Genomic DNA, 25,961 nt, shown 5'->3' on the forward strand with positions numbered 1-25,961 from the left:
TGCCCTGCCATCCCAGCTCTGTGCCAGCTGAGATAACAAACTCTACAGGAAAGAATGTAAGAAAAACAAAGGGGGATTGGTGAGTAACTCGTGTGTTTGGATAGCTGGCACCTCCTCTGGCTTGGGTTCTCAAACCCACCCCCTCACACACCCCAGTGCCATCCTCTGTTACCTCGTGGGAATACTCCAGGGTCCATGAAGGTTGCCATGCTGAAGTTTGCCAGTACAAACAAGAACACGAGCCCATTGTATACTGGGATGGCTGGGGAGATGGCTTTTGTCAACCAGGGGCACCTGTGGAGAAGAAAAGTTTGGGGTAAGGGCTGTTCCAGCTGTACAGCAGTTCTGCCACTCCCCAGCCCCGCACAGAGATCTCCTCTCAGGCCCTTCCCATAGCCGGGCTTTCAACACTGAGCTGCTGCAAACTGCTTTTAGAAGCACCTTCCAGGGAGGAGAGATGGACAAGTCCTGCCCAGGGTGAACGGGCTGCAAAGCCAAGAGTAAGACACGGCTGTGGCCAGGCCAAAGCTCCAGGCTGAGCAGGGGAGAAGGCAAAACCAAATCACCTGCAGACAGCTGGACACCTCGAGGGACCCTCAGACCCTGCCCCAGAGCTGGAATTCCAACCAGCAGCCAGGTCCTGCTGACCTGCTGCCACGCTCACATTGCCTCAGAGCAGCTGCCAGGGACTGCAAACCAAAGCAAGGCAGACGTCTCTCACTTGCCAGGGAATGTGCTGCAGTGACCTTGCCAAGCACTGTCACCAACAACAGCTTCTGCCACATCCTTCCCAGGAAAGCAAAATAAAGCAGTTACAGAATCAATTCTACTCAGGGAAGGGTTCTTCCCTCTAAATTACAGTAAAATTAGATTCAGTAATGGGCATGACTGACTTAATTTCTTCCCTTGAAGAAACTGCCTACACAGAGAAAGATGATGAAGTTCCCCATTGCCTGTCAAGCATGCAGGAGAGATTTCCTTGGCAGCAGAGTCACACAAGTTGGCAAACTAAAGGACAGGAAACCCTTTCTTACAGACAACTACTTACTCTGAACGAGATTATAATGAGAGAGACTGTCTCAGATGATTAATGCAAGCATTTGTTAACATTCTCATTTGTGATTTACTTTGTCGTGTTCCCAACAAATCTATCAAAATATTAGGAAAAACTTTAGCCATAAGCTAGCTGAGCAGCTCATTTTATGGCTGAAGAGTGTATCTGAAAAGACTTCATGGAAGTTGAACTAAAGGACAGAGTGAGTCACTGTACACACTAGCCACAAGGTCAGCTCACAAGCCTTCCATTTCTTCTTCCCAGTAGTTTGGATCCTTCACTCGAAGCAGAAGACCTGAAGGGTCACATTGCTGCTGGTGAAGGTACAAGCCCTGCTACACCCAGACCTGCTGAGCAGAGAAACTCCCCTGGCTTTGTTTAGCCAGCACAGGCAGTCCCTGGATAATTGGGGATCTCAAATTCTTCTCACCAAAGCACACAATTACACAGGCAGCATTTCCCTCATAATTACACTTCTCTTACATAGACTGATTCTGTTCATAACTCAGAGGAGAGTAATTCAGGGCGACAGATTTAATCTCATTTATCCTATTTGCTCCTGAAACCCTATCCCAATAAAACGGGAAGTTAAAAAGATTAACAAATAGGATCACACAACTTGCTGGGTGTCAGAGAGACTTAGCACGATCAGCTGCCTTCCTCTGCTAAATTAAACAACAAATAATCCTTTCTGCTTTTTTGCTTGGTGCTTTGTTGCAAGACATGTTTGTCTTTATAATTACAGTTCACCTCTAATTAAGTAACTGAATAGGACAGTTTTCTTGAATCCTGCTCTAAATTAAGATTGGTGTTTTTCATTAAAACCTTACACATGCTTAGAGAGGCAGCAGGCACTGAGGAGTGGAGCTGGGATTTTAGAACCAGGTTTTAGTCTTGGCTCTGACATGGGCTTGCAGAGGAACTGAAATCCATCTGCTTCCCTGCCAGCCCAGTCACACACTTTGCAAATGAGACCAAACCACTGTCTCTTGCCTTTGCTGGAGCTGCTTGTGCAGTGCACAGAGAGGATGTGGGAACCTCAAGGGTACAGATGGGCATCCAAGCTTTGGAGACTTATCCACACCTAATAAGAAGACCCCAAGGATTGTCTAATTGGCTGCTCAGCTCACCCAACATTTGATCTGAGATTACCACACATCCTCCTCAGCCTCAAACAGATGACAGGATGTGCTTCTAAACAATTCATTTCTGCACAAATCACAAGGCATGGGGTTATAATATAGACCTAATTGAGCTCCTTCCACCGTTACAGTAACCTCAAATAATTGATTCAGTGCATGCCAGCAGAAGCAGCTCAGGGAAGTACAGACTAATTAGGTAAGAGGGGTCAACAGGCAAACATAATTTGATGAAGCACGAGTACTAATTTCCCTGGAAACTTCCTAACAACGTCCATAAGTCTGCAGCAGCCTGTCCTGGCTTGATTCCTCTGTTCAGAACACGTGTGTACTGTAAATTCCATGTTAACAATTTCTAGACAGCTGACCAAAGCTTTAACAGTCCTAATCTCTAACCCAAACCCAGCAGGGAGCTGGACCTGCCCCTGGGCTGCTCCAACGTGTCCCTGTCAGGCACAACAGTCAGGATGGCAGGAACAGCTCAGGAGGGACAGGACACACAGGGAAGGGTCCTCCTCAGCCAGCACTGCACCAGCTGCACACAGATGAAAGGGCCATCAGCTGACTGGTTCTGAACACCCACACTGCAGAACAATTCAGAATTAGACGTCAACATTTTACCTAAAGGCCATTCCACTCATGTATGAGGGACAGGGAAGGTGCAAGGCAGCATCCTGAGGGCTCCCCATGGCCAGTCTGCACCACAGAGCACAGAAGGGCAGAGCTCTTCCAGTCTTTAGCAGTGCAAACCTAACACATCTCTCACATTTCCCAGTCCGGGCGAGATTTTTCCATTTATGAGCTCTTTCCTACCCTGAAATCACAGAAAAGTACCTTTCTGGAATAGTAGCAGAAGGGGAAAAAACCTGCTCATTTTTCCAATTTTTGTCACTACCAAAGATAGCTTGGAGATTACTGTACATCCAAAAATACTTTCCAAGGTGCTGAGACATCTGTAGGTTTAACAAGGCATCACTGGAAACAGCCAGGAGAGAATTTATCTGAGTGCCACAACTGATGGGAAACAGAACGGCAGGTCTTGTGAAAACAGCAGGAGGTTCTGGACAGCCAAGTCCTCTGCTCAGCTCTGCACATCAGATTTTGATAAATGAACTAATTTCTGCAGCATATCTTACTCACTGGCAGGGCTGCAGATAATACATCGTTGCCATAGCACTCCACTGTCACTGTGAGCACAGCACCACTGACAGAGAAGGAGACCAAAGAAAAGGACAACAAACACAAACGCCACCAAAAAATGGGGGAAGGACAAGTAAACACAGGAGAATTTATTACTGAAAAGCAGTAAATTGTGAGAGCTGAGTGCTGCACGGAACAGCTCACGCTGGCCACAAATGGGAGCCACCAAAACATCTACCCTGAGTTTTCAGGTGCAATTATTCGTCACTCAAAATGCCCAGTCTTTACTTCCACCTCACATGGAGGGCATTCATTGCACTCTGAGGGACAGACAGGCTGCATTTCAGGGGACACAACACCATGTTTGTGTCAGGAGAAGGGTGATGCTCACAGCAGAGGCACAAGGTCCTCACAGCACTTCAGGTGTCTGATGGGCACGAGCAGCGTCCCTCAGAGCAGCAGTGAAGGGTAAATCAGAGCAGCAGTAAATGCTCTGGTGCCCCAGGAATGGAGCCACGTGCCAGTGCAGGGTAAATGAGAGCAGATTCCAAGTGCAGGTACACAGAGCGAGTGCAAAGATCCAGAGACAAACCCCTTTGGTTTCCTTTCTCAGCCCTGGACTTTGCAAAGCCTAAAATGCCCCACGAGGATGGGAGAGGCAAGGCCAGGTGTAATTCAGGGCCTCTCAGACAGGCACCAACCCTTTACCAGGGCCATGCTGAGCAGCTGGAATGAACCCCCTCCTTCCAGCAGTGAAGAGGAGAGCTGAGCGTAGGGGTGGTCACTGGGTCACCACAGAAAAGCAGGGCAGGCAGGAGTCACAGCAAAACAACCACAGCAGGAGAGACACTGGTTGCCCTGTCACACCAGAAGGTTTAAATCCATTTGGTTGGAAAAAGAAGGAACTGCTGCCCAGTGAAATTCCTTTGCAGTTCTGTCTGCAGATGGCTGGCCACCAGCATCACTGGGCTGCAACAGCTGAATGGCTTTCAAGCCACAGAAACCTCGCCAAATCACCTCCAAAAGATGCTGTATGAACCAGTAATTCCTAACACAGAGGAGCTGTCAGTGCATGTGGCTGCAGTGCCCTGTCTGTGCTCTGTGTGCACCACTTCCAGCAATAACCACAGCCCAGCTGCCCAGCCTGGTGCCCAGGGGGGCCAAAAGACACCTCCCAGTGTGTGAAAGGGACACACACACTGCACAGCTGAGCTTCTCTGAGCATTTTCACACACACCACGTGGAATGCCAACTCGTGCTGCTCATTTATAAACAGCAGAGCTATTGAATTAATGCCACATCTGCTGCAGCAGTGCTGGAAAGGGACAGCCCCTCATCCCCAGTCCACCAGAGTCCCACCTGAGCAACAAGGAACACAGTTTATCTGGTCACCACTAGTGACCCTCGTGACCTTCCAGACCTCTCAGCAATCCGTAACACAAGCTCTCCTTGGACAGATGGAATTGCATTTGCCAGATTCCAAGATGGGAAAGAAGCCCAGGATAGCTCCTCCCTGACAGGGCTGTTCTGCTCTCCCTGCTGTCTCCACCCTTGGCAGTGCACACAGGAATCAGCAATGCAGGTGAGGGGAGCTGCTCCCACACAGCTGCTTTTCAAAACAAGGTCAAATTATCAGCAGCCTAATTCAGACACACTCGAGGTGATCCCAGCTACTGGCACAGCAGGATCTGCACACTTTGCTGGCTGTATTCCCCAACCACACGCTGGCAGAACCCAGCCAGTACTCACCCAGTGTCTGAACTCATAGACTGTGGTGCAGTGGAAGCAGGGCAGCTCATTTTAAGTATGTGGTGATGAGAGAGTGAAACAGGTAAAGAAATATTATGAGATAAGGAGGGGGTGGTGCCATCAGTGAAAAGATACACTTTATATTACCCTTGTTGTAAAGTTAATTTGATTTTTTAGATATTCCTTTTCCACATGAGCTCAGTAGAAAGAAATTAAATTTCACAGGATAGCATCCCTTTACAGCTCCTGGAGCAATTACCTAACTTAAAGACAGCATCTGTTAGAATTAATTATGTGCCCCTGAAATTACCAATGAGCCAATATGTGTAAGAAACGTTCAGTATGAGCTCTGAACTTTGGGATCGTGTCCTTGGTGGGTTACCAGAGAATGGGGGGACAAAATGTGCTTTCAGAGGTGCAGGGAGGAAGAAGAGAAGCAGGGGACAGCAGCAGAGACAGCCCAGCATTCTGAGCTCAGGGCTGGGCACCCTGGTGTCAGGGCCCCTGTCAGGAGAGGCTGCCTTGTTGGAATTCTGCCCTGCAAAAGCTGCAGGGGCTGCCTGGAGCAGTGGAAATCTCTCCTTACAGGCTCTCTCTCTCCACCAGGAGCAGCCAGCCCTGCCAGGGGTGCTGCAGGGACAGGAGGACCATCCAGCTGCAGGTGAGGTCTGACCCTGCCAGCACAGCTCTGGTGCTGGGGAGGGCACCCCCCACACCCCCTGGCTCTGCCAACCCTGCCACTGCTCCTGCAGTGCTGGGCACACACACCTGTCCAGAGCAGGGCCATCCTGGCAGGATGGTGACAGCAGTGACATTCCTGCCACGACTGCAGAGCGCTGTTCAGCAAAATTACAACTAATTGAGACCAGAGGTTCCTGCAGACCTGGCTGGATCAGCTATTGCCTTTGAAACTGGGAACAATACCTGTCTGTGGCCTGAACAACACGCCTCAGAGCTGCCTCAGAGCTCTTTTATCTGTGCAACAGCTCGTCTGGACAGGGAAGGGAAGCCAGTTCCAATCTGAACTCTCGTGTTTGAAGATTTCTAGACACATGGTGCAGCAAAATTACTGCAGTTATTGTAAGGTTTCCCCATGTGAACCAAAAAGATTAGGGACTTCATATTTTACAGAAGAGATGAAGGAAACAAAGATAGAGGTACCTCTATTGCAAATAGATACAGAAGATAGGGTAGAAAGGATAAACATTCTCACATATCAAGGGCTGGAGTAAATATATAATAATAATAAAACAAAAGCCTCTCTTAGAATCCCATCTTTAATTTCCCTCTGGAACATTCTCCTGACAGGGTCTGACAGAAACCTGACCTGGGAGCACGACATTTATGTACCTTATTTCTCACTACACTGTAAAAGAACATTTGCATAGCTGGTATAAAGGGGCTAACATATTAACATTTTAAGCAGGGAATAAAAAGTAAAAAATTAGCTGATTTAAGAAAATAAAAATATAAGAGACCTTCATGTTTCAACATATAAAACAAAGTTTGCATTTGGAAAGAACATGCTCCTGTGGCTACCTGCTTTGGGACATTTTACCCCTTCCCAAGCCACCAGCTGGTAGCAGTCACCTCCCAAGACAGGACACCACAGGACAATCATCAGTGATTCAGCCTATTTCGGCAACATCTTTAATCATACACTGGAACAGTCCTAACAGCTATGGCCAAGGTGACAAATGAGAACAGGACATGTCACCCAGCTCAGCCCCCTGCCATCACACACCATGAGCACCAGCTCAGCTGCACTGTTCTCAACCCTGCCCTGTTTGACACCCCTCTCTGCAGGGGGGATGCTCAGCAACAGCCTGGCAGAGCGGGGGCCTCCCAAACGGGCTCACAGCCCCTCCTGCTGCAGGGCTGGGGCTGTTCTGGGGCACAGACACAGCTGGGAAATCCTCATTTCTTCCAGCAGAGGGTGGTGGGACACACAGGCCAGCAAACCAACGTGTAGGATCACAGTGCAGGCAGGGACAGATGCAGTTCCAACCAAACCAAGGGTGCAACACCAGAGTGGCACAGCCCGGTGGAAATGTCACAAAACTGCACCCTTCGTCACATGAGCAAACAGATCAGACCCAGCTTGTTCTCGTGATCTCCACCCTTCCCCAGTACCATCATCATCTCCATTCCCCTTTCTGATCTGGGGAAGGGACACCCCCAGGCAGCTGCAGGGTCAGAACATCCACACCAGAAATCTCTCTTGGAACCAGTGCCCTTTCCTTGAGTCTCACAGACTTTCAGGCTGTTTCCTCCTCTCTCTCTGCCACTGTCCTGTTGCTAAATTCAGTGACTGAGCAGTATCAGCCCCTCCTCATGCAGCACAGGAACTGTGCAACTGCTGCTTTATTGGCCACGGCACCCTGAGGTGCCTGCAGGGCTCTGGGAGCCCATGGGCACATCTGTCCCAGGCTCAGGGCAAAGGAGACTCAGGGCTGTTCCCATGCACCCCTCACCAAATGCCCACTGAGGGAGAGGCACAGCCACAGCCTCCTCCAGCCATTACATGGCTGTTACCCCCTGTCTTAGATTAAACATCTCCAGCTGTATCAGCACAAACCACGTCCCAGGACTGCCCTGCCTGCACATCAACGACTGCAACACCTCTGCTCTCAGCTAACGGGATTAGAGCAGGCTGCTGGACACAGCTTCTCCTGCAGGGAAAATCTTACAGAACCTTTCAAAACCCAAAGGCTTTTGGGGAGCAATAAAAACCTAAACCAACCCACAGTGACTGTCGCACTCACAGTGATTTTTTTATTTATTTAAATGATGAAACACAGCAGCACCATCTTGGGTCTGTCAGCTTGGACAAAATATTTGTGCTACTGCACAGGTATTCAATTCACGTTGACAGAAAACAAAATTACTTTGCTTAGAACATCCTAAGAGCTGATAGCATCTTAATTACAGAGGCAGGGAACTGGGATTCAGCCTGGAATACAGGTTTTTGCCAATTCCACTGCAAAGTGCACAAGGCAAAGATGTGGCAGCAGCCACGGGGGCAGGGGAATCTCACTGCTTTACTTGTGAATTATTTACTGTATCCCCAAACCCACAACTTCTAAAGGCAGCAGAGCAGCTTGTTACACACTGCAGTGGACACAGGGTAGCTGTTTTCCCTCCTAACACCTCACTGTTCCCTAAAAGCCTCTGGGTTTTGTCATTTTGGGGTGTGGTTCATTCTTTGGAAGAACCACAGAGTAGCCAGAAAACATACAATTATGCACTGGGCCTGGGGGACTAAAAATCTTCCCACTGTGGCCATAAACCAGGCACACAGGCCACTTACAGTTACCTGAGAGGCATCGACAAAGCCCCATAATCCTAAGCCAAGATGGGACAATTAGCAGCTCCTGTGCCAAAATAGCAGACTATGGCAGTGACATATGTGTCACCATCTGCTAACGACATGCAACAGGCAACCCAGCTCAGGGGAGGAAAAGAAAAGGCAAATAAAAAAAGAAACAGTTTCTTGATGAAGCTCGTTCCCATTTCCAAGAATCAAAGGGAATATTCAGCTTAAACATTACACTTTCCAGATTCCCAGCTGGGACCAGAATGGGGAGAGTCAAGCATCTGATGATTTAACTGTTGACAAATTTCCAGGCCAAATTTCCAAGCGAGAGGTTTGGATACAGATCTGAACTGGGGGATGCCTTGTCTGTGGAGTTCTGCCATTGCTTCCACTGCCAACAGCCAGCATCAGTGTGTGCCCTTTTTAAATACCCAGTTGCTCCTGAACTTTGTTAAAGTTTCTAATCATGCTTTTCCCTCTTGATTTAATTTAAAGAGACAATCATTCAGAAAAAAAAAAATTACTTCTTGCTGAACAGCTGTAACAGTGTAATGAAAATAATTTACTGTTCAGCCTTTCTGAATGAATCCCTTATCTCTCCTGGCCTTCCCCCCTCAAATGTTTCCCGAAAATCGTATGCCACAAGCAAACTAGTTTTGGCTTATACTAGGGAACTTGTTAAACTCTGGGATACCCTACTTTACTTTACACTCCTCTTCAACAGCAGACGAGTCTACCACAGTGGTTGGGGAAGTGTGGAGCTGCTCTTCACAGCACAACAGCCACAGGGACACCAAAGGCTGGCAGAGTTCAAACTGTGCTATCACCTCCTCTGACTGGGGGAGAAAACAAAAAAGGTAAAATCAGAGCAATCAGAAGACCCAAGCACGGAGTTATCATTCATATTCTGATGCAAACTCTGAAGAACATTTGTAATTTCTCCAAATGTAGTCCCCTGTACCTGATTCCGAAGGGCAGTGCCAGGGTATAAATGAACCATGCTCTGGGAAGTTAAATCCCTCAAGTGCCCTTTGGTGAAGATGAAAAGTAATTTCTTTTTCAGAGCCAAAAGAGTCCCTTTCTCATGTCTTAATTCCAAGATGCATATTTGAATTCTCCAAATAATACTTCTCTCACTCACCCACTGGACTAAAAAAAGGCTCTTGTTCGTTTACCCGAGGAGCACAGTCAAGTAGAGTGACCTGGTTGTGGGTTATTTTTTTCACCAGTTTGCCTGTATGTTCCACAACTCAGCAAATTTTTTCTCTGGGAACACCTGACCTTCAACATTACCTGCCCTCCCTCAGCAGCTTTGGGAAGTTTTCCTTTTAAAACCATACACAAAGGTGTGTCAATACATTGGAGTGTTGCAGTCCATCTCAAGAGTTCACCAGCTATGGACAGAGAGAGGTTTGCTGGAGGAACAGCTGAAATCAGTGATTATCAGCAACAGAGCAGTAAAGCCTTAAACGAGAGGTTTGCACTGCTGCATGCTGAGCACGGAGATGCAGATGAGGAGTGGGGCCCATCCTCTTCCTCACCTCCTGTCACAGCAAGCCTCTCACTCCCAAAGCCTCTCAATATGAATTTTCTGACAGGTTTCCAGGCCTGTGTCCACACACTACAGAGAGGAAAAGAGCCCTTGACATTGCTTATTCCTCAGGCATGAGTGACACACTCATTTCATCAGCTCTCCAGCATCTGCTGTTCCACATCAAACATAGATATCAGCAGGTTTTATTTTCTCTACGATCAATCAAGCCATTGACAACTTAACAAATCTGTTTGCTTTTCACGGTGCTTGGCTTTGATTTTTTGTAATTAAACAAAAGATTGTTCGGATCCTGCCTTTCCCCTCAAAATGGAGCAGTTTAACTCTGCATTTACTTTCTGAAGTATCACCTTCTCTCTTCTCCCTCCCCATGACAGCTCAAGGCAAACCACAGTCCCTGGGACATCTGGAGGTTGTGGTTTGAATGCTTCCCTTCCTGCCATGAGCTAAAGCAACCAGCACTGCCGAGTTAATAAATATTTAACACTTGTTAGTATTTCTGAATTGCAAAACTCCACGCTTGCAAAGGCTGCAGAGAACACAGCCCCCCTTCAAAAGGTTATTAAAAGAAAACAAAAGCTCCATGTTAGTTGTCTGAAGTGTGCAAGACCAGAAAACACATCTGCCTTGTGTCTTTAGTAACTAATGCAAAGCAGCTCCTTCAGTATTCCTTGCTTCTCCTGCATCCACATAACCATGGCTTAGTTTCCCAGGGACGTTTTGTTAATGTTGGAATGGAAAGGGCTGGAGATAATGCTATGGTTATGCTAAAGATACAGCAAACACAGCCAGCAAGAAAACACAAGCATCCTTCTGAGCAGTAACAGATGCCAAGACAGCAGAACCCTGCCTTCTACTGGAAGAGTTTTCAATCATTCACAGTGTGTGCCAGTGACACAAGGCAGGGGTTAAAGGGAATTCAGACCCTCTTTAAGAGGTGCAGAAAAAGCAGAGTGTGTCCAGAGCGTGCTCACAGGAGGCTGTGGCCCCCACCCCGTGGGCTGAGGGGCAGCCGTGCAGTTAAACCTTTCTGGGTGGGCACTGCTGGCACAAGGGCTGCCTGGCAGCGCTGGGGAGGGGCAGCCAAGGAGAAACAGATTCCCTTTCCAGCAGGATTTGTTTCCTGCGTGTTTGACTGGATTCCTAACAGCCACCCTTACAAACACACGGGTGTTCACATTACACAGGATCTTGTGTGGCTCATTTACGACACCACAACCAGGGACAGAGAGAACTTAGAGGGCTCAGCTCCCTTCAAAGAGGAAGAAAGCCCGTGGTGACAGGCTGCAGAGTGTGTGATTTGTCTTTGCACCAGCCCAGCACCCAGAGCTCCAGCAGAACTCTCACACAGGCCCCCAGTTGTCTGCAAGAGTTAAACCTCCAGCTCCCCCTCCCCGAGCCAGGAGCACAAAGCACGAAGAGCAGAACCTCTCTGGAACGTCTCTCTTGCAAATTGTTGTAATTTCCCATCTGTCTCCAGCTCGGGTGACTTCGCCAGGTCCACAGGGGACGATTTACAGCATTGGTTTTGGATTAAGGGTTCCCCACTGTGCCTCCAGAGCCAGAGCAAATGACCTGCAGCTGCCTCAGGCCATGTCAGATGGGGCACGGCCAGTCCAGGAGCTGTGCTGGTGGGTCCTAACCAACCCAGAGTCCAGTGGTTACCACCTCACCTCAAATTCTAGCAACCAGTGCCTCTGTCAAGTTGATTTGCAGGCTGATAAAAATTGTGAAAGATCTGTTGGATAACCTCCATTGGAAAATACATGGTTTGTTCAGGCTTTTTTTTTAACTAGTAAAGTTGTTGGCTGAACAATCCAACTCTTTTTTTTCCCACTACTGAAATCTATTGTTTGTCATTTTCTTTTGTGCTGAAAACGACTTCTGATAGCACACCTTGCTTTGTGTGCAAACAATGTTACAGTCAGTGGTGTTTGGCTTCACACCTGGTTAACTGCAGTGGGACTCCACAGAGTTCACAAACAGGCAAAATAAGAACTGCATCTCCTGCATTGAAAAAGGTTTTCAGAAAGGACACATTGATTTGCTCATTATCTCTCTGGCAACTTCTGAATTTGAGAAATGTCTGGATTTTTCAGTAGGCACAGCTTCTTTTTTCTAGTGACTAGGAAGGCATGTTTGACATTTGTCTGTTATGACAACATTTTCTATACACTCAGTGAAAGCCAACCCTGTAATGCTGGGTTCCTTTACCTGCCTCTCAGTTTGCAGTTCCCACACTGTCACTTCTCAGGCAATCAGCTGGTGCTGAGTTGTCCCCAGTGCCACGTGAACTTCCCTGTATCAGCCCACTCCCAAGTGGAGGCCAGGCTGGGAGGGTCACCCTGCAGGGTGTGCTCCTGAAGCATCCCCTCCCTGCACAGGAGTTCCACCCTCACCCGTGGAGGCTGCCAGGGCTGGGTAATTCACTGCACTCGGGTAGAAAATGTGGATTAGCACAGCCAAGCCTAACATCGATCTACCAGCTCAGTGCAAATCTGCAATGCAGATGCAGAAGCCTATTTAGTCAGTTCACTCCAGTATTTTAATTGCAATAACTGAAGCAGCTCTACCAGTTCACTGCCCAGCACCTTCCACCCTGTGGCAGATTCTGCATAACTGACCCTAACTCGTGGTCACTGCTGCTCTGTGTGCTGAAACTGGTGCTTGAAACAGTGACAGTGGTCGTGCCTGCAGAGAGTGCAGACTGCTGAGAGTCACACACAGCAACTAAGAAAGCACAGAGAAACACAGCACTGTGGGCATTATGATCATTTAGTGCTCCCTCATCCCCCACCATGCCAGCTGTGTGAGAGGAAAGTGGTTCAAGGAAAGCCACGTGTCAGCTTCCACACACTCCCAGTTCTGCTCTGCCTTAAGGTGGCTGAGAACTCCAGCCCCCAAAACCTTTGGCAACCACCAGCTGCAACTCCACCGTGTCAGGCTCCAGCTCCACTCCCCATTTACATTTAAGCCAATTACAGCGTGGGCTTTGCAATTCATTGATTATATAAAACAGACTAACAGACCAACACTTCTACCTAACACACAGAAAGGCCAATTTTCCTGTGTATAAGTGCATCCCTTCCTTCTGATCAAAGATCTGACAGGAACAGGACAGCAGTACCAAGTACAGGAACCAAGGAACCACCTGCCAGCACAGCTGGCATTGAGCTCCAGCCTTGACTCTGGTCAAAAGGGCAGACAGAAGCCTCAAATCTTTGCCCTCTAAAGAAGATGTCAGCAACACTGTCCCCAGCATGTCACTGTGCCAGAGGGCCCCTTCTCTGAGCAGCACAAGAAAGGACAGCTCTTCTACAGCTCTTCCTCCACCAGCCCATGGCACCAGGCAGGGCAGCAGTTAAACACTGTCCGTGCCAGCTGAGGAATTCTGCTCAGAAACCAAGCAAGCATTTCGAGAAAGGTTTGATCAGAGCTGCCTGGGGGCCTGGCAAGATGCAGGAAACTTCTGTGACCCACTTATACTGCTGATCCTACCAGAAGGTGGGACAGTGCACGAGAACAGCCAGTGAAATCTGAGGGGAAAGCTCTGCACAGAAATATCCTGCACTTTGTTGTCTCCAACTTTCATTACCATCACCATGCAGTATCCCAACTCCTTTGGGCTTTTGACTACCAAGAATACTAAAGATTCCTCATGCAATTCCTCTCGCTTTTGCTTTGAACTTATTTCCTGTAATGGAGCTTTTTTGCAACTCTGGAAGACTTTGCATACTAATAATGTGGCAGGAATACTCTCTGTGCATAAAGAATTTACATACTATGCAGCAAGAATCTTTTCTAATTGTTCACTTTTGACCAGAGAGAAGGCTCAGAAAGAAGCCCCTGATGGCACATAAGTGGCAGCGATGGTAAAACAGGAGTGAAGTGCTGCAGCCATGAAAGAGAAAAATACTGCAGTTGGATCATGAAGTAGATGCTTGGAACATATGCCAAGGCCAGATCCAAACAGCCAATTGTTGCTGTTATCTACTTAATCTTCTCTTGTGTGGAAAAGGGAGTTAGGGAATTCTTTTCAGCCAACACTGACTGTCTAAGCCAATGCCCAAGGCAGAAAGTGCTCTAAACAATAAGGCATTTTGTTCAACTCTGCAATAAATACTAAGTTTGCAAAGACAGTTGTTTGGTTGCAGTCCCCTCCTTCCACTTCCAGTCAATGTTTCATATTTACATAATGCATAACCGTCCATAATCCCCCAGCCTCAAGTCTCAGCCCCTTGAGGGAGCAGGCACAGGGATGGAATAGGGGCTGAGGAGTTTCATCCTTGAAACAAAAGTTAGGCCACTTCCTGGAGAGCTGCCACACGGTGTCTGTTTGAAAAAGTGACATTTATGGAGTTTTACTTCACAAGATTATTGATCACAGAACAGTTTCATTGAAAAAGAATCTCAGCACAAGAAAGAACTGACAAGAGCAGCTCCTGTAAAACATGGGAACAAGGAACAACCACAAGTCAGGGCTGCGTTCTTTAACCTCTGCTTTCAGGGGAACCCAACCTTGACAAACCACAACCAGCATCTGAGTGCACCATGAAGTGGTCCCTGATCTTCAGCAGCTGCATCACTCCCACAGCAGATTAACATTATTGTCTGCCCTACCTATGGATTGTGGAAAGCTCATAAACACAGCTTTGGCTGGAAAAGGTACATGCAAAGCTGTGCCTCTAAGGAGAAGATATCAGTGAAACAAGTCAAATCCAAACCCAGAAATCTTAATTTAAAGGGACATTACACTGAAGGTACACTTACCTTCCTCTATACACAATAAAGTTCTATCATCTGTCTGCAGCAGCACAGACCATTTGGAACATAATATTCAGAGGTTACAAAATAGACTGTGGTAAGACAGGAGTACAGTAATTTAAGTTTTAAAATGTTTAATAACCACCAAAATGCAGGGTTCTGGAAGCTGACAACTCATTGCCAAGCAGAGAGTTATCCATTCTTGCACTCACACCAAACTCTGCTAAACTTTCTACTCCAAGGCCACCAGAGTTCCTTGAATGAAGATGAATGGCAGATACAGGACAGACAGACTAAACCTCTCCACCATAAGCAATCTCACCCATGACCAGATTTCTGCTCGATGGCACAGAACACCAGGGACGGTCAGGCAGTCATTGCTGAAAACTCTGAGGAGAAAGAAATCTTGAATCTAACATCATCCTCCTGGGAAAAAAGGAAAAAAACTACAAGTAATTTTCCCCCTCTATTCAATGCAGAGCACAATCTCTTGTGTTCAGATGAGCACAAATCTGTAACTTGCTCTGGGTCTGCTACGGTTTCCTTTCAGAAGAAACTTGCATATGGACACAGGAAGGCTAAAATAAATCCATCCCAGTGAAAACACAGGCCATTCATGGACTGGATGGACAGGAGGAAAGCTCAGGCACCTGACAGCTCCTGAAGGTGCAGATGTGAGGATGCTGGAGCAGGGAAGGAAGGAGAGCCCCACACACTGCCAGGGGCACGGTGCTTCCCCTGGCAAAGCCCAGCCACTGACACGAGTGTGTGTTCCCACTCTGGGTTCCTGGGAGTCTCCACTGGCTGCACACCAAGCCAAACGTTCACTCTGCTATCAGCACAGCCAGAGGGCTCAGAGATGCTCGCCAGCCCTCGTGCAACCAGTGTTTCTGTTTTACAACATGTCATGCTTGGTGATACTGAAAGGAAAAGCCAATAAAAGGAAAAATTAATCTGGTGATTAAACACAACACTTGGGATTGCTGGCTGCTGACGCTGGCACCAAGCCACCTTCTCCGAGGACAGAGCAGAACCTGTCTGCTGCCTCCAACAAAGGGAATTTTACAAAATAAGGGGCTCTTGCTATGAACGATGAAAACGAGTAGCTTGGCAAAGGGACCTGGCCAAGCCTCAATTACAGCTTTGTTCTATGCCACTTAAAGCTGACATTGTCCACTTGCAGGCTGAGATGATCCTGCTCTCACAGAACTTCTGCATGCCACGTAACTTACAGCTGAAGTCACAAAACACAGAATTTATGGCATATTTGTAAGAGAATAAGGTATTTGCATATGTGTCGATGCAGTGTACAGTTTGGCAATCTGAATCCTCAGGGCTTGCTAAGAACCTGCTGCCTCAGAAGCAGGCTTATGTGCCATTGAAAGATTTCTGCTGGCCCTTTGGAAAGGGATTAATTCCTTTTCAACCAGGAATATTTGCATAGGGTACTGTGTTAGTTATGCCCAAGTCCTCTCTGACACTTACAAAAACTGCAGTTTTTGTGATCAGTTATACAATGTTCATTTTTATTCTGCCAAATGCTCAAGTTCAATTTAAACACTGCTTCGAAGGTCTCTCTTGGGGAAATTCAGATATGCAAATACAGTCAGTGAAAACAAGAAAGCTCCTAAGGACAGTCAAACCAGAACCCACCTGACAATGGCTTCCACCATCACTGTGCTAGAGGAATACGACAGAAACTCACAGCAGGGGCTGCTCTCTGTTATTTGTAAGTGGCATCCCCCTCTTCCAGTCCTGCTCTCCCCATCTCCACGCATTCTTCAGCTGACCATAAAATCTCATCACTTTATACATGAGGAGTTTTCTTCAAGCTGACCAGCACAAGCACTGGCCAGCCCTTCCTGGTCCAGAAAGCTCTTCCAAAGAAGGGCAGTGAAGCTGGGGAAGGGTCAAGTCCTGTGAGGGAGTTTGAGCTGCCCAGCTTGGAGAAAAGGAGGCTTCCCTCAGGAAGAGGAAATGCACTCAGGTTGCACCAGGGGAGGTTTAGGTTGGATATGAGAAAAAATGTCTTCAGTGAAACGGTTGTCAAGCACTGAAGAGGCTCCCAGGCTCAGTCAGGATCCAGGGAGGTCTCTAGAAGTGCAGATGTGGCACTTGGGGACATGGTTTAGGGGTGACTTGGCAGTGCTGGGTTAATGGTTGGACTCAATGATCTGAAAGATCCTTTCCAAGCTAAATGATCCCATGAGTCTGTGTTTCTATGTCACATCATCTTAATGACCCATGTAACTGCTACCACCAAAACCATCAACACCACCTTCACACTAAACCATTTGAAATACAACCAAATCCAAACCCCAAATGCTCCAGTACCTCTCATTTCTTACTTCAGTATGGTTGCTGATATTACAATGCATCCATCAATTTTGGCAGCACCAAGGCCTCCCAGTGGGTCAGTGATGAGTGTCACTTCTTCTAGAACAGCTTCTAAAAATCACTTCCATCCAGCACTTGTACTCAGCTGTCTCCCAACAAATGTGATGACACAGTTGCTTCCCAATAATAAATGGTAGAGATACCACTGCTTCCCCAAACAAATGCTCTATGAAAACCTCTCTTTGTTTTGTTATCTTCAGCCACTCCTGAACTGCATCAAAGGGGACATGGGGAAATCTCACTGAAAGGGTTGCAAAGACAAAAACAATTTGATCAGAAGAAACCTTTGACCAAACCTTTGATGATGAACAGCAAAATCTCAGTTTCTGGAATCCATGTCCCAGGCTTCCAATGGTTGTGGCAGACTAAAATAGTTCTGAGACATAAATCCCATAATCTGACACAGAGTACAACCTGCCTGTTTGTGTGCTGCCCCTGCTGAAGGAACTGTAAGAAGCTTTTCTTCAGCTCACCAGGCAGGAAAAACCATGTGTTGATAGAAAAGTTGTGCTGCCTAATGCTGTGACTCTCTACAGGTGCTGAACAGCCCCAGTGCTGCTGCAGCTGGTGAGAAGATGCTGTCAGATCATTAAGCACAGCGTTCAAAGCCGCAGCATTTTCCATCTTCACCTTCCTCCCTCAGGCTCCTTGCACATGCCCTCCAAAGCCATCTTCCAGTACAGCCCCAAAATCATATTTTATCTCCTCTGAATCATATTTTATCTCCTCTGCTCCCTGTTCCCCTCACAAATCCCACAGGTTTCCAGGATGATTTCCAGCTCAGTCTTTCCTTCCTCAGAGCGGCTGGGTCCGTGCACTGACCTTCCCTGGCAAGTTCAGGTGACACAGCGGGCTGGGATTCTCCTGCTCACAGATCTAAGGAAATTCCTTGCTGCTGCAGAACCTGAATGCATCGGGGCTTTTTTTTTTCCTCTCTTGTGGCTACAGACAAAGAACACTGCTTATGTATGCTTTTTACAGAGCAGCAGATTGGTGTTAGGTTAATTCTAAAACCTATTTTATCAGATTAGTTTGATTAGCCTGGATTTCAGATCTGTTCTGCAAGACATACTAAAAATCTCTCTCCAGCTTAAGCTGTGGGAGAAAAAGCAGCGAATTCACAAATGTATCACAACAGAGAAACAAAGCTCCTGCTACAAAATAGAGCCAGAAGGGAGAGGCACCAAGGGCATGATAAATGGAAGGAGTAAAAGCACAGATAAGCATCAAGAAAGCTCTTCCAGTAACACTCCCCCACGGTCAATGTGCCTATGACTTTGTTAAGTAGCACTGCAAGATTGCACTGAAATTTTTACTTCTGTAAGCAAATCTGCTTGGGCCGGAATGACTGTGCACGTGAGCAACCTGCCAGGGGTGTTCTCAGCTGGGGAGCTCATGGTCTAACCCCACAGACACAGGTAAGGACGTAACTGGAGCATTCCTCCTGCTGCTGACAGGCTGGATGCCCTCCTGCCTCAATCATAATGCTTGAACTGAAACATCTCACTGGAGACCAAAGGAACAGACACAAACAGCGGGGGAGAAAAGGATCTTCAGAAACACAACACTTGTGCAACTAAGATAATTCCTACAAAACCCCCACCCCTTCAGCAGGGTGATATTTTGCATACAGTGACCATACCCCTGAAGAAGGAGATTTCAGCTGTGACACAGCAAAGCAGACACCTGTACACCCTGAAAGCTTCTGACCTGCTAGGGGAGAGCTGCACACACAGGAACTTCAGGTTTGGTCTCGAGTGACTGCCTTCCTGTAACTCAGCAGCAGTTCTGCATTAATCCTGCTTTGCAAATGCTCCACAGCCTGGGCCTGCTGGGCTTCAGGACAGTCAAAAAAACTCGAGTGGAAACTGCTCGTGTCTGCTCGACACCTCCTTTTCAGGCTACTTGTCATCTCAGTACTAACAATGCCATGGCAGTTCTACTGTGGAGCAAATTCCTTATAAATATGGATTTCCAAGACTGAAATGCCTGGGTAATAAAGACAGCAGAGAGACACAAACCCTCTAGTAGGATCAGGTTTAAGACTGGTTGCAAAATGTGACTGGACTGACAGCATACAATGCTTCTTAACATCTACATAAATCTCAAATATACGAAATATGCATTTTAACAACACAGCAAAGGACAAAAGTAGCATTACAAGACTCAAATGAACGCAAGTCACAGAAATGTAAATGGAGTACTTTATTATTGCACCACATTTGCAGGCTGCATAAATAAGTGCACATACATTCTGTGGCTGCACTAAGCCACTGTGACAACTATGACTCTATTGTGGCAACAAAACGCCAAGAAATCCCCAGAGATTTAGCAATATTTTCTGACACCACAATCCTGCAGCTATCTCCACGAGCAATTAAATGGAAATACTGCACTGCCTCCTGCTACATTCCAGAGAGCTGTGTCAGGCAATTCAGCCTACGAAAAACACTGGTGATGTGACTGACACCTGCCAATCAGCTCCAGCTCACTGCAGCTTCCTGAGCGCTTCAGATAGGCTTGCAAGAGAACTACTGTAATTAGGTGTGAAAAATATCTTCCAAACAGGCTGCTCTCCCTGAAAAAGAAACCTGCACTCTTCAAGGGGTAAAAAATTGCAGATGCCAGGCTGCTGGAGGAGCAGGGAGAGCTGCAGCTGGCTGAGATGGGCCAGTGCTGGCACTAAAAACGCCCTGGGAGGGGAAGAGAAAGGATGGAGATGTTTCCCAGGGAGTAAAGGAAAACACCCCAGTTAGAGCTGACTGCCTTGGATGAGGTGTGTAAAGGAACAGGAGGTGAAATCAGAGAGATACTGGATGTAGGAGAGAGCAGCAAGCAAAAGCAGAGAAGTCAGAAAGGAAAGCAGGACTAAAAGAGGTGGCAGAAAGTGGTGCAAGACAACAGTAAGTCTGTCTTCCACAGTGCAACAGCAGTGCCATACTGGAGCCAGGGCAGGTACTTTTTGTTCCAGAAATGGCTTCACAGGACACAGTTCTTCCACCTTCATTCCCTTTAGTGTGATCAACCAGGCACAGTAAAAGCCTCTGCCTCAGAAGGACGACTGACAACCAGCTACACTCATCCTTAGGATAGAAGAGGGAGCTGAACGTGGAAAGGCCTCCATCACACCACACAGGTCACTGAATGCTGCTAAGAAATCCTGTACATCCTCAAGCTTAGAGCTAAGGCCACTTCCACAGCAGATCTACAGCATTTCAGGGGTCAAGGTCAGAATTAGGTAGCCTTTAGCTCTTAGAGGCTATGAATACAAAACAAAGATAATGACTAGTTGCAAATTTTGGCTCTTCTTTTTTTTGTGGGGGCTTTTCTTGTCTAGTTTTAGCTCTCTGTCCACTGTGAGCTGGGCTAAGCTTAAATAGTTGGTAGCTCTGCTTTATCATTCCTGAGCTGGAAGGCACAGAGGTGCAGCCTTTATGCCTCGGTGGCTCAGCCAATTCCTGGGCCCACCAAAGGACATGCTCTGCAGGAATCAGACACACAGCAATTGATTTGAACACATTATTTGGGATTATCTCTGTTTTCATCACGCTCTTCTATTTTCAAGCAAAATCACTTTCTGAAACTATTAAAGGACCTGGCATCAAACAAAGCAGAGCCTCATATTCCTGCCTGGAGGGTCCACGTTACAGCATTTGTAGACTCAATCAAAAGGCAAAGTTTGCTGATAGACAGCCAGGCTTTTCATTTGCTCAGGCTGCACCAGAAGCATCCAGCACTAACACAATTTAGCAAACATAGCAATCATTTGTTCTGCCTGACAAAGGTCACCAGACATCAGCTTCAATCTCTCCCTGAAGTCCCTTGACCAAATTCTGCTTTCAGTGGCAGAACCAAAGCTGGTTCACAATGAGCTGGGCCTCGTTTTTTATCATTAGCAGTCAGGAGCATCGTGCCTTTCTTACACACTGCAATTTGAAATGTGCAGGGTATAATCCTGAGAACTAGGATTAAGTTTAATATGCTCTGAATTCACATGATCTCATTACAGGATGAGATGATTCTAGACAGACTACTCTGCACAACTGCATGCTAAATGTACTCAGAGGCCCAGCATGTGACAGCTCTGCACGTAACTGGGCAATTCTGCCTGCAAAGGAAGGTTGGTGTAATTTTGCTCAAAGAACCTTTTGATTTCAGTCTTAGTCTTTTGGCTAAGTGGCAAATTCTGAACACTAAAGTAGCCTGCCATTTAACAGCAACTCCCCTTGAAGCTATTAGATTTTATTCTGGGGCACAAAAAAGGTAAACAGTTTCAAAGAACCCTAAGCTGGTCTCTTTTACTACAGGTAAAAGAGTATCGACTTGCTCTTACCTCGCAGTAGGATTTGCAAAGGTAGCAGAGGGTTGATACCTTGTCTGATTCCACAAGTGCAGAGGTATGTGGCTTGTGTGTCTAATTTATACATGGACATTTCCAACTTCCAAGGGGGAAAATGTGACTTAAGTACGAGATCGTCTGCCAAATTCCTCAAACAATTACAGATGTTTCTTACATGTCTGACTTAGAGGGCTGACTGCTGAAGCCTAGATTTATCCAAACCACTGCAAATTCCTCTACAAGCCATTTGTCTGGAGTCAGAGGACAAGAGGAGATCTGGATTTACGGGTCACAACACAAACTTATAAATCTTCGCTCTCAGTTTACGACTTAAGATAACATTTAAAGATGGACTTTGTCAGTCCGAGTAGCTTTGTTCCTTTAATCATGTGTTCCAGTTTAATGGAGCAGAAGCAGCACTTGTGTTTCCTACCTTAATGTGCACATTCTGGTTCTGTGCAGTGCCAGTGTGCCCAGCACATCCCCAGCGCTGCAGGATCCTGGCAGTGCAGCTGCCACCCCACAGTGGGGAACAGCAAGAGGGGGAACCTTCACCCCAGCCTTAACACGGAGAGGAGGAGCCTGCAGGGTTCCCTGCCCAGCACAGGCATTCCTGGCACCCCAGCTACTGCTCCTCCAGCCCCCTGAAGAGCTGCCTGGCACGGCAGGACACAGCAGCTCCTCACAACCCACCTGCCCAGCACGCTCCTGCTGTGTCAGGGTCACTCAGCTGAGCAGGGGTTTGGTTTCCAAACAACCTGTCTTGACAGTTGTGAAGCAACCCCAGAACTGCGTAATGTTCAGCCTCTATTCTGGAGCAAGGGGCCCTTAAATCACTGTTGCTTGACCATTCCAAGATAAAGAACCCATCTCCAGTTTCATCTCATTTACCAAACTTCAACAATCTGCGGTGACTGCTCTAAGCATATAATTTTCAATCTGTGGCAAATGAATTTTTCAGCTATTTTTTTAAACAAGCAAAAGAAAACCAGTTCTTGCCCAGTTAAATTCCAGTAACTTAATCTTTGTGATACTAATAGTGATGATGTTTGGGCCTAAAATTTGGCAGGGTGTTGCCACCGACATCTCTTCAAACCAAAACTTTTAATCATATATTATCCCAATTTTTTAAATAGCTTTAGCTGGTTCAAAACACCATTTTTTCAGTGAATGAGCTATTCAAAACTCCTAATCAGGGACCCATTTTACTAGGAGCTGTATAAACACAGCTGCTAGAAAGGCTCTGGTACAGACTGCAACATAATGGTTTGAATTCTGTTTGGAGAAGAAGCTCACAGTGGCAACTTAAACATGTCAAACGTGCTTCTGTGACCCCAGAAAGACAGGTTTGATTAAAAATAAAGTGAAAGGTAACACTCAAAGAGTGGAAGGTGGAGCCAGAGAAACCATGATTGAAATGATGTGTATTTGCACTTGAAGAGCAATTCCCACGAGTAAGGGAGGAAGAAGAGGAGCTGAGGAGAGACAGCTCTGAGGAAAGAGGAGTGACAAGAACCTGAGGCAAAGCCCGAGCCCAGGAGGCCACCTGAGAGCTGCTCTGCCCACCAGAGCACTGCCAGCCCTGGCCAGGGAAGCATCTGAGCACCCAGTACTCCTGAAGGAGGCTCCCAGGATTCAGCAGCAGCCGTGGACGACTCTTCCCGCTGTGTTCTGCTTCAGGTGGGTCATTCCCCTCCAGAGCTGGCCGTGCTTTCGGGGTCAGGAGGAATCCACGGGGGAGCCAAGGCCAGGTGGGACACGTGGAACATCACACGGACTGGCTGGGGGCACAGGAGGCCCAAAGGCAGCTGATCCCAGAGCAGGCACCTGAGGCTGCAGGTGCAAAACGGGGAGGGGGCCCTTCCAGGGGGTGCTTCCTCAGGCTCCTCTGGGTCCTGCAGAGAAAGGTGCAATGCTGGTTACACACTCTTGCCAGTGGTTTCAGGGAGAGGGGTGGGGAATGGGAAGGTGGTTTGGTTTATTTGCTCAGTGCTGAAGTAGCTCTCAGTTCTGGCTACAGACAGCCAGAATCCCTGCAATCATTTCATTGTGTCCCAGAAACAACACATTTCAGATAGTCTGGCTGCCATTTATTCAGTGAATATAACAGCAGCAAGGAGTGTTCAGAGAGGGTGTGCAGTTGGATTGATGGACATGTAATCATTCTTGGAGGTGAGATGAATCACTCTAACTAGTGGGGTAAAGCAAAAATACACACTGAACTCCCCTTAGCCAAGGAAACAAAAGAATAAATTACCACATTCTACATGAACTGGGGGAAACAAATAAAAAAAAGGACCAGAAAATTTTCCAAGACAACTGACTTCAATGAGTATTTGAATTTCATATTCAAAGGACTTCTAGGAAGAAAATCTTTTTGGAATGAATGCGAAGTTGTTATAACTCAGTACACAGCTTACCTCCTTGCTGGATCTTGAATTCTCATTCCTAGGAGAGAAGAGGAACATATCAGTGTTGTATTGCCAGGCTGAAGCTGGAGGGTGTTCTTAAGAGAATTTACAAGATCTACTTACCTAACTCAGGTGAGGAAGGTCCCTGCAGTTTGGACTCTTTTGATCATCTCCAAAAAAAAACCAGAAAAAAAAAAAAAGAAGAGGGAGTTGCATCTCAGACTGCAAATGCTGGAGTTACCCAAGTTGAACAATCAGTGTTGGCTGCTGCAGCTGAAATAAACCATGGCAAAGCAAATCATGTTGCACAGCAGGTAATTTAAATCTCTTTTATCAGTCCCACCTGTACTATCCAGAAAGAGGGCAGCATTCAATTCAATAACCAGCTTAGGTTGCTTGAGTTTTTTCTTGGGTACTTCTGCTTGTGAAATAAACTCCCAGTTCTATTGACTGGACAATTTCGTACAGAATAAAAATCCCATTATAGACTGTGGATTTTTTCCACCCAAATTCTCCCTCCACTAAAATCTGCAGCCTTCTCTTGGACTTTCCCAGCTGGCAAGGCAACACATCACTGCTGTTCTTTGGATCATTCTTGCTGGCTTGTTTATAGGAAGTGGTCTGGCCTTCCTAATGGACTGCACCTGGGAGAGATTTGCCTGAGCAGCAAAATCACTCCCAGGGAAATAGTTTTTAACCACACTCCTTAATGCTGATCTCTGGCGTGTACTGCCTGGGCTGGGATTTCAGCATGTGGACTCAAGATCTTCCCGTGAAATGGAGCCTTCAGTCTCGTTCTGAGGATGTGTCTTGCTGGGAATGATCTCGATGTTCGTTATCCAGAGATTGCTGATCTGGAGGAGGAGCTCAGGATAGCCCAGGAGAACACCAGGGGTCAAACCAAGAACAGGACACAGCCCCCTCGGTAGGGTCAGCACAGCTGGCACGTTTTGCTGCAGTGTATGATGTGCACATCACACACTGCACTCAGAGACACGACAGCCACAGACTGGGGCGTGCTTGCCTCTGGCACTGAGGGAGCTACAGAGTGTGAGCCCTGAGCAGGGGCTACAGCCCCTGTGTGACCTGTGTGCTCCTGCACAGCCCCCTGCAATCCTGCCCACAGAGCCCGTGGCTGAGAGCACAGCTCACCTGCTGAGCTCACTGCTGGAGGTGCTCACAATCCCAACAGAGATCTCATTTCCACCACACTCAGACTCTGACAGGACACAGGGTAAGCGCATTCCAGCCATAAACTGACCACAGGAGAGTTCAGTGAGTTTATTTTGCAGCTCAGTGAAGAAACCACTGACGGATTTTGGATGCCTTATCACATCTCTTCCACTGCCATGTGGCTGACATTACTTTGGACCTTTAAACAAAGAAAACTTTCAACTGCATTAATAGGTACGAACCAAGAAATGATTTTGGTGACCTCAGAGGACTGCTTACATGTCAACTAAATGTCTGTAATTCCTGATAAATTCTTATCTGAGGTTGAAGGTAATTAAGATTTCTGTTGATAATCCAAAGCCCTGGAGATTTGTTAACTTTGTACAATGTGTTTATTCCAGCTACTGACATAAATCCGTTTTCTTGAGCCTGCAAGGAAATCCTTCTGGGATAGGTGTTGAGTTGGTCAGAAAAGTCTGCTTTGTACTTCTGGAAGTTGAGGACTTCTGCCTTCCCCAGTGCAGTAAAACACAGATTTAAATTCAACTTTCTGCTTGCTGTGACGATGGACTTTGCCCTTTCTATACATTTTTCCTCACTAGAAGTCTTTGAATGCCTCCTCAGTCTCTGCTGAGATTAAGCTGCTGTACTTTAACAGCCACTACAGTAGCTGAGACATGAGGAAACTGCTTTGCTAACAGGATTTTTCAAAGGGTAATGAAGATGTTTGTTCCAGGCTCCACCAGTTAAGTTAAAACGTTCTCCCAAGTTCTCTGGCTCAGCCATTGACAGCACACCCAGCAGTGCTGGGGCTGTGCAGTGTGATGCTACAGGTGGAAAAGATAAGAGCGTGTGCCTTGAGTGCCTTTCCACCTCCAGAAAATGGACAGAATGTAGTTTGATTGATTCTTTAAAGAACTGAGCCAA

General features: G+C 46.9%; 1 protein-coding gene across 7 annotated transcripts in view; it reads right to left on the reverse strand.

Moving 5' to 3' along the window:
• ZDHHC8 (zinc finger DHHC-type palmitoyltransferase 8) overlaps positions 1 to 25,961 on the reverse strand; it is a 104,521-nt gene that overhangs the window by 25,678 nt on the left and 52,882 nt on the right. For 5 of the 7 annotated variants that reach the window (XR_007629248.1, XR_007629247.1, XM_050318008.1 and 2 more), the window contains one exon: positions 173 to 294. Coding sequence is in view for 5 of the 7 variants with exons in the window: in XM_050318008.1 (XP_050173965.1) it covers positions 173 to 294 (122 nt within the window). In the remaining 2 variants the exon portion in view is untranslated. Of the gene's footprint in view, positions 1 to 172; positions 295 to 22,966; positions 23,346 to 23,870; positions 24,135 to 25,961 lie in introns of all 7 variants that reach the window. The other 2 variants (XM_050318012.1, XM_050318010.1) reach the window with 2 other exon arrangements.

Source organism: Myiozetetes cayanensis, unplaced genomic scaffold (genome assembly GCF_022539395.1).
Source record: "Myiozetetes cayanensis isolate MyiCay16 unplaced genomic scaffold, myiCay2020 scf21, whole genome shotgun sequence".
Classification (NCBI taxonomy): domain Eukaryota; kingdom Metazoa; phylum Chordata; class Aves; order Passeriformes; family Tyrannidae; genus Myiozetetes; species Myiozetetes cayanensis.